The sequence below is a fragment of the Protobothrops mucrosquamatus genome, unplaced genomic scaffold (genome assembly GCF_001527695.2).
Source record: "Protobothrops mucrosquamatus isolate PMUCROS unplaced genomic scaffold, P.Mucros_1.0 scaffold1951, whole genome shotgun sequence".
In the NCBI taxonomy this organism is placed as follows: Eukaryota; Metazoa; Chordata; class Lepidosauria; order Squamata; family Viperidae; genus Protobothrops; species Protobothrops mucrosquamatus.
Genome location: NW_015388070.1, coordinates 203053 through 209276, shown reverse-complemented (window position 1 = coordinate 209276; position 6224 = coordinate 203053). Strand labels below are relative to the sequence as shown.

At 40.6% G+C, this 6224-nt stretch overlaps 1 protein-coding gene across 1 annotated transcript in view; it reads left to right on the top strand.

Annotated features, from left to right (window-relative positions):
• The first annotated feature begins 233 nt into the window (after nt 1-233).
• TMEM63B (transmembrane protein 63B) overlaps nt 234-6224 on the top strand; it is a 33487-nt gene continuing 27496 nt past the window's right edge. The window contains exons 1-3 of the mRNA XM_015823691.1: nt 234-430; nt 2066-2149; nt 4641-4675. Of these exons, the coding sequence (XP_015679177.1) occupies nt 251-430; nt 2066-2149; nt 4641-4675 (299 nt within the window). The 5' untranslated portion in view covers nt 234-250. The remainder of the gene's footprint in view (nt 431-2065; nt 2150-4640; nt 4676-6224) is intronic.

Genomic DNA, 6224 nt, shown 5'->3' with positions numbered 1-6224 from the left:
TCTGCATGACATCTCATCAAAAAGAGTATCCTGCAGTCTTGTTTTCAGTTCTTGGGCAGTTAAGCAAGCTCATATTTTTTTCAGGCAATGATTCCTGGAGGGTAAATTGTTAAAAGGAAACTAGTCATTCCATTTCCTGCTTGGTTGTTTTCTAGTCCAAATAATCTGCCAGTTAGGCTGGCATTTTCCCCCTTTGCTTCTAACCAACTTCTTTTCCTTCTTCCGCAGGTAAAACAATGAGGCAATAGAGATGCTTCCCTTTGTGATCGTCACCCTGGGCTCTGCAGGGACTACCTGCAGGTCCTCCAGCTGCAACAACAGCAGCACCAAGGATTACTGCTACAGTGCGCGCATCCGCAGTACTGTACTGCAGGGATTGCCCTTCGGAGGGGTGCCTACTGTCCTCGCCCTCGATTTCATGTGCTTTCTTGTAAGTGGCTGTTGTCCTCTACCTTGTTGGCAAAGGTGCTCATCCCATGCACAGGCAGCTCAAAGCACACAATCTCTGCAACACCTCATACACAGGCGGCACATTGGTTTAACAAGAGCTTCTTATCTAGGATCTTTTGCATGCTCGTTCTGTTATTCCGCTGCAATTTGGCACCCATTGCAAGGTGCCGGCCTGCTTTGCCTGGGTAATCAGACAAAGGTCTTTTGTGGGCCAAAAGAGGGGCAGCAACTCATGTGTAATGTAAGAGCACATTGTCAGGATTGCTAGAAGCTCTCAAGGATCTAAGATAATGTAAATAATTTATTGACATATATTCCGTCCACTTAAATAGTTCTGCCTCATTCCCAATAGCAATTTATTCCAGCATTTAGTATCCATCACAGAAAAAGGCAGACTTTGTTAATGTTAAATGTATTTGTAGTGAGACCTGAATAAGGATCTAAGAATGTGGGATTGGCTATGCAACAGGTGGGAACCTGCAGGTAATTTGAGCCTAAGTCATGTAAGGCTTTATACTCAACTCAGTCCCTTGAATTGGCAAACTTTGTAGCTATTTCAAAACAGATGAGGGGAATGATGATTGAACTAGAATCCTTATCAGAATGTGGTGGCTTGTACCTCTAGAATGTGCCACCCAGCATCCATGCTGCTGCATTCTGATAAAGGTTTCTAATTATGATTGATTCCCCTGATTTTGCCAGCCTAGACAATCCTAACTCGTAGTGGTTCATCTTTCAAAAAGTATCTGGTTAAGGTTCTTTCCAGCTCTGCCACTTGAAGTTCATCGTTGGCGACAGAAGTAACTGATCTGAAGCCCTAGATTTCTGGAGGACCAGAGGGGTGATGGTGTAAGGCATCCTTTGCATCTACCTCCTCAGATCTTACTTTGTTTTAAAGCATTCTGAAAAATTGTTTTAAAAAAGAATCTGGGCTGTCTCATATACACTGAAAGTAGGTTAAATCTAAGTTTATATGCACTGCCAAAGGAATAGGGAACCTATGGTCATTCAGATGTGGCTGAACCATGGCCTCCAGCTGCCCACATGCTGGTTGAAGCTGCCCAGAATTGTACTTCAGCAAAATCTGGAAAGCTGCAAAGTCGAGTCCTATCCTACATCCATGGGAGAAGGTTCCATTATTGAAAACTGTGGAGGGGAATATGATGTCACATCAGGCATCATAATTCTGCTTTCTGAGTACCAGAAATAGTTGCAGAGGTGGGACATTTATAAGTCTTAATCTGCAAACACAAGGTCTGAAATCCTTGAAGTTACCTGAAAAAATCTTTTCCTTGCTGCCAATGGTTGAAGCGCCGACCAAGTAGAATAAAAAAAATATTGGTCTATATCCTTTAATAGAGTCTGCAGTTAGCAGGCCAGATGTATGTACATGTTGTCTTTAATGCAATCTGTGTAAGCCTCTTTTGAGGTATGACTTAGCAAATTTGGCTTTTCCAATGAAGAGGTTCTGTGTTTTGATATGGAGCAATTTATTTGTTTATTTTTTGCAGAGTATTTTTGGATTCAGAATCGGGGTAGCATTAGAGGCTGAGCAAGGGACACTGCCAAACGATCATTTTTTTTGCCTTACCTTTCCTTATTTGCCTTTCTACAGGCACTGCTGTTTGTTTTTTCCATTTTGCGCAAAGTGGCCTGGGATTATGGACGTCTGGCATTGGTAACTGATGCTGACAGGCAAGTAAAAAAAAATATATTTTTTTTAAAAAACTAAGAAATGAAGAAACCTCTTCTTGGATCAAATAACAGCTGGACTGAAGTTAGGAGGAATTTCTGAAGCAGACATTCTTGCTAGCCAGCAGTTCAAGAATTTGCTGTTCAAACAGCTACTTAGCTACCCCAAAGACTTGCACATGCAAATGGCTTGATGCTTTTGTTTTAAAGAGTTCTGGTTCATATCACAAAGTTGGAAAATGCTTCATAATTTAAAAAGGAAAAAAGAAGGAAAAAACATGCCCTTGAAATTAGCATCTCCTAAGAAACCCCTGCTCAATTTTCTAAATCACAGTTGGTATCTCAAGCCATGGTTGTTGTAAAAAAAAATAAGTCTATGGTGTAGTAGGAAGTCCAGCCTGATCTGTCCTCTTAAAGACCAAATTGAAGAGACACAGCCTGTACTTTCTCCAAAGTCTTGAATGGCCTTACTAGTAGAAACTGCTGGATTGTAATTTTTAATGGGAAACTGGAAAATGTTAAACATAAAGGGAGTCATTATATCCACTGTATTTAATTTTAGTCAGAAATGAAGATCCTTTTGAGTTGAACTTAACCTTTGTCAATTACATGGACATGTCCATGTAAGGTTTTTGGGAGCGGTTCAGATGTGTTTGCCATTTCCGTAATCTAGGATTCTTTTTAAATTTCTTGATCTTCATTTATATATCTACTTCCTTGAATTCTAGTCTACTGTCCTAAAGCAGATTCTCAAGAAGAGCATCCTGTTCTGTCATATTTATCCCAGGCCCCTTCTTGTATTGGATTGTACTGCGTTGTATCATATTTCATTGCATTCTCTATTATACCTTATGCTGTTTTTCTGCCAATAAAATTAAGGATGAAAAAAAAAACTGTACTGAATGATTTGCATCATCATCATAGGGTGAGGGAGGTGTTATTAAAAACAGTTCTTAAATCTAATTTAACAAGAGAAACTTAAAGTCTTAGTAACTCAAAACATTTCAGTGATTGGCAATCAAGGTCATAGCAGGAATAGTTTTATGTTTGGGCTTAACCACCGATAAAGTCCTTCTCCATATCATTTTTTACCAAATGAAACTTCAAGGTCAGTGGGATTTGTCATTCAAAGTCCTGGTTATTCACAATTCCAGAGAGGGAGAGAGAAGTTGCTTACAAATTGTATGCGCAATATAGAAAAAATGTTATTATGCAATGCTGCTTCTCCCAGCGCTGCTTTAGAGCTTGGCACACCATCGCCTAGCTCCTCCCTCTTCCCCAAAGCAAAAAAGTGTCTTCACTAATCTGCTTTCCAGCTCTGGTGTATTTCTCTCCTGCTGCAGGGAAACGGTGTCTGTGAGACTAAAAAAAGTTCAGTCAGACCTTCCAACTTCGCAAGATCTTTTTTAGGCAGGTGATCTGTGGGACGGAGCGTGAAGAAAGCCCCTACAATGGCACACAGCCTCAGTGGAGCCTTTTGCCATCACTCCCCCCCGGCTCCAAAACGGTGGAGGGGGACCAGGTCTACCCCGCCCACCCTCCATATGGTAGCATGGCAGTTCGGCTAGGGAGGGGAGTGAACGGGAGCAAGGAATGGCCTGGCTAGGGGGGGGGCTGAAGGAAGCGGGTGCGGGGCACGTGAGGCAGCTCCACCCCTTCCCCCACCTTACTCACCTTGTTGTGACGGCAGTGGCACAATCTGCCACGCGGCCTCCTGCCGCAAGCGGCCGCAGCAGAAGTGGGCTAGCAGCCATGCAGGCTCCTGCTGTATGGGGCTGTTGGTGCTGTTGCCGTGAGGCGAGGCAGGTGTCACGGAAAATATAAGACACCGCCCAAAAGTAAGACCTAATGCCTGTTTTGGAGGCAAAAATAATAGAAGATCAGGTCTTACTTTCGGGAAAACACGGTATGTATATATATGTAGTTCTGGAAGAGAGAATTTTAAAGAGTTTTTAAAAAAGAAAAAAATCCCGCCCCAGCAAATGAATGTGAAGAAACACCGTTTTGTGTATATAAACTTTATTTTCTCCTGGGATGACAATATTTCTAAAGGGGAGACTCAAGAATATCACCTAGTTTGTTTCTGCATTTATAATTTTCATTTGCAGCTGTTAAATGCATCTTGGGATTATGCCCAGTGTTTCTGCAGAATCTTTTTTTTTTTTTTTAATTTCTCTGGCCTGATGTTTGTGCAACCACATTTATTTAACATTTGAAATTTGGGGAAGCAAATGATAGGAAAGCAGGAGGAAAAAAAACAAGAAAAATGTTCAGAAAGTCAGTCACTGTCCAGGAACAACTCTGTCTGTTGCACAGTGAGTGAGCTTTAGCCAAGTTTATTTGTTCTTTTCTGATCAGATTTGGTGAAATGTTTCTTTCCTAGGACTTGTGAAGTGTCAGCCAGAGGGAAGGAGGATCCTAACTCTTTACTCAGACGGTAACCTGTTGGTAACTCTCTCTCTTTTAATTTTAATTATTTTTCTTCTGTTCTCAGGAAGCGACGCTGGCAACAGGAGCAAGAGGAAAGGGAATAGTACGTTGTGGGTTTTTCCACATGTTTAATTCTCATTTCTGCCACTGCTTTTACCATTTTCTCCTTTTGCTTTGGGACTAATCTTTTTGGAAACAAGGGCTTGATTTCTTTTATTTTGGCGTCCACATTGAACACTGCACACTTAACTCTCCCATACTCTTTGTACTTCATGAGCCTTTCCTGACCCTGGTGCACACCAGAAGTTACACATCAGAGATTATGCTGACTATGGATTAGGATGGGAGTTGTAGTCCCTAACATCCAGAAAGCACCAGATTGACATGCACTGCATGGAAGCTAATGATGTGAACAAGAACTGGAGGAGAGAAATAATGAAGAAGATTATCATGGATAGCTATGTTATCACTGAAACAATTTAAACAAATTAAACATTGTTACTAATTTAGAAATTTAGAGAGTAGATAGATATAGGAAGTATTTTAGTTAATCTTGGCAGGATAAACTGTGATGGAGAAGGTCTTATTATTTGTTTATTGCCTTTTCTAAATTTGGTGACAGAATAATCCACAGAGTACTAATGGATTATCTGAATTATCTATGTTTTACTTGTAAAAATTATCTGCCCTTGCACCATTTATAAGAGAGTTCAGAAGAAAATAGAACATGTGCATAAATTATGCAGTTCAACAAGCAGAGACATCAGCTACCTTACATTATTTTAAATGGGCATTAGATAAATTCAAGGAAGATAAAGCTATTAATGGCTATGTATTATCTCCAGTAAGGACTATCTGGGTCTTTGATCTCATCCAGCATAGTTCTGATTCTGTTCCTTTTGACCTTTGCATGCATTTTAAATATAATGATATTAAAAAGCATTACTTAGTAGTATAGCTTTTGGTTTTGCTAGGATTCCACTGAACTCTGCATTATTACGCTGGATTCGGATAAGAAACACACACAAAAAATCACTCACTAAATCTTGTATTTGTGCACATGTATATAGATATAGTATGTATGTACAAGTAATCCTCAACTTACGACCACAATTGAATCCAAAATTTCTACTGCTAAGCAAGACAGTTGTTAAGTGAGTTTTGCCCCATTTTACAACCTTTCTTGCTGCGGTTGTTAAGTGAATCACTGCAATTCATAAGTTAGTAACACGGTTGTTAAGTGAATCTGGCTTCCCCATTGACTTTGCTTGTCAGAAGGTTGCAAAAGGTGATCACATGACTCCAGAACACATCATAAATACATGCCAGCTGCCAAGCATCCAAATTTTGATCACATGACCACGTGCTACAACAGTCATAAGAGTCATAAGTCACTTTTTTCAGTGGCATTGTAACTGTAAACAGTTACGAAATGAATGGTTGTAAGTGGAGGGAGGAAGGAAGGAAGGAAGGGAAGGAAGGAAGGAGACCTATGATGAGTAAAATTATTCTCTTAGATTCAAACAATCTTGTATGCTGATTTCTATATCTGCTAGAGCAGGGATGTCAAACTGGCCCGTAGGCCAGAGACGTCACGAGGAAACCGGGCCCACCCCATTGCCGGCAATGGGGAAAAAGCTCTGATACGTCGC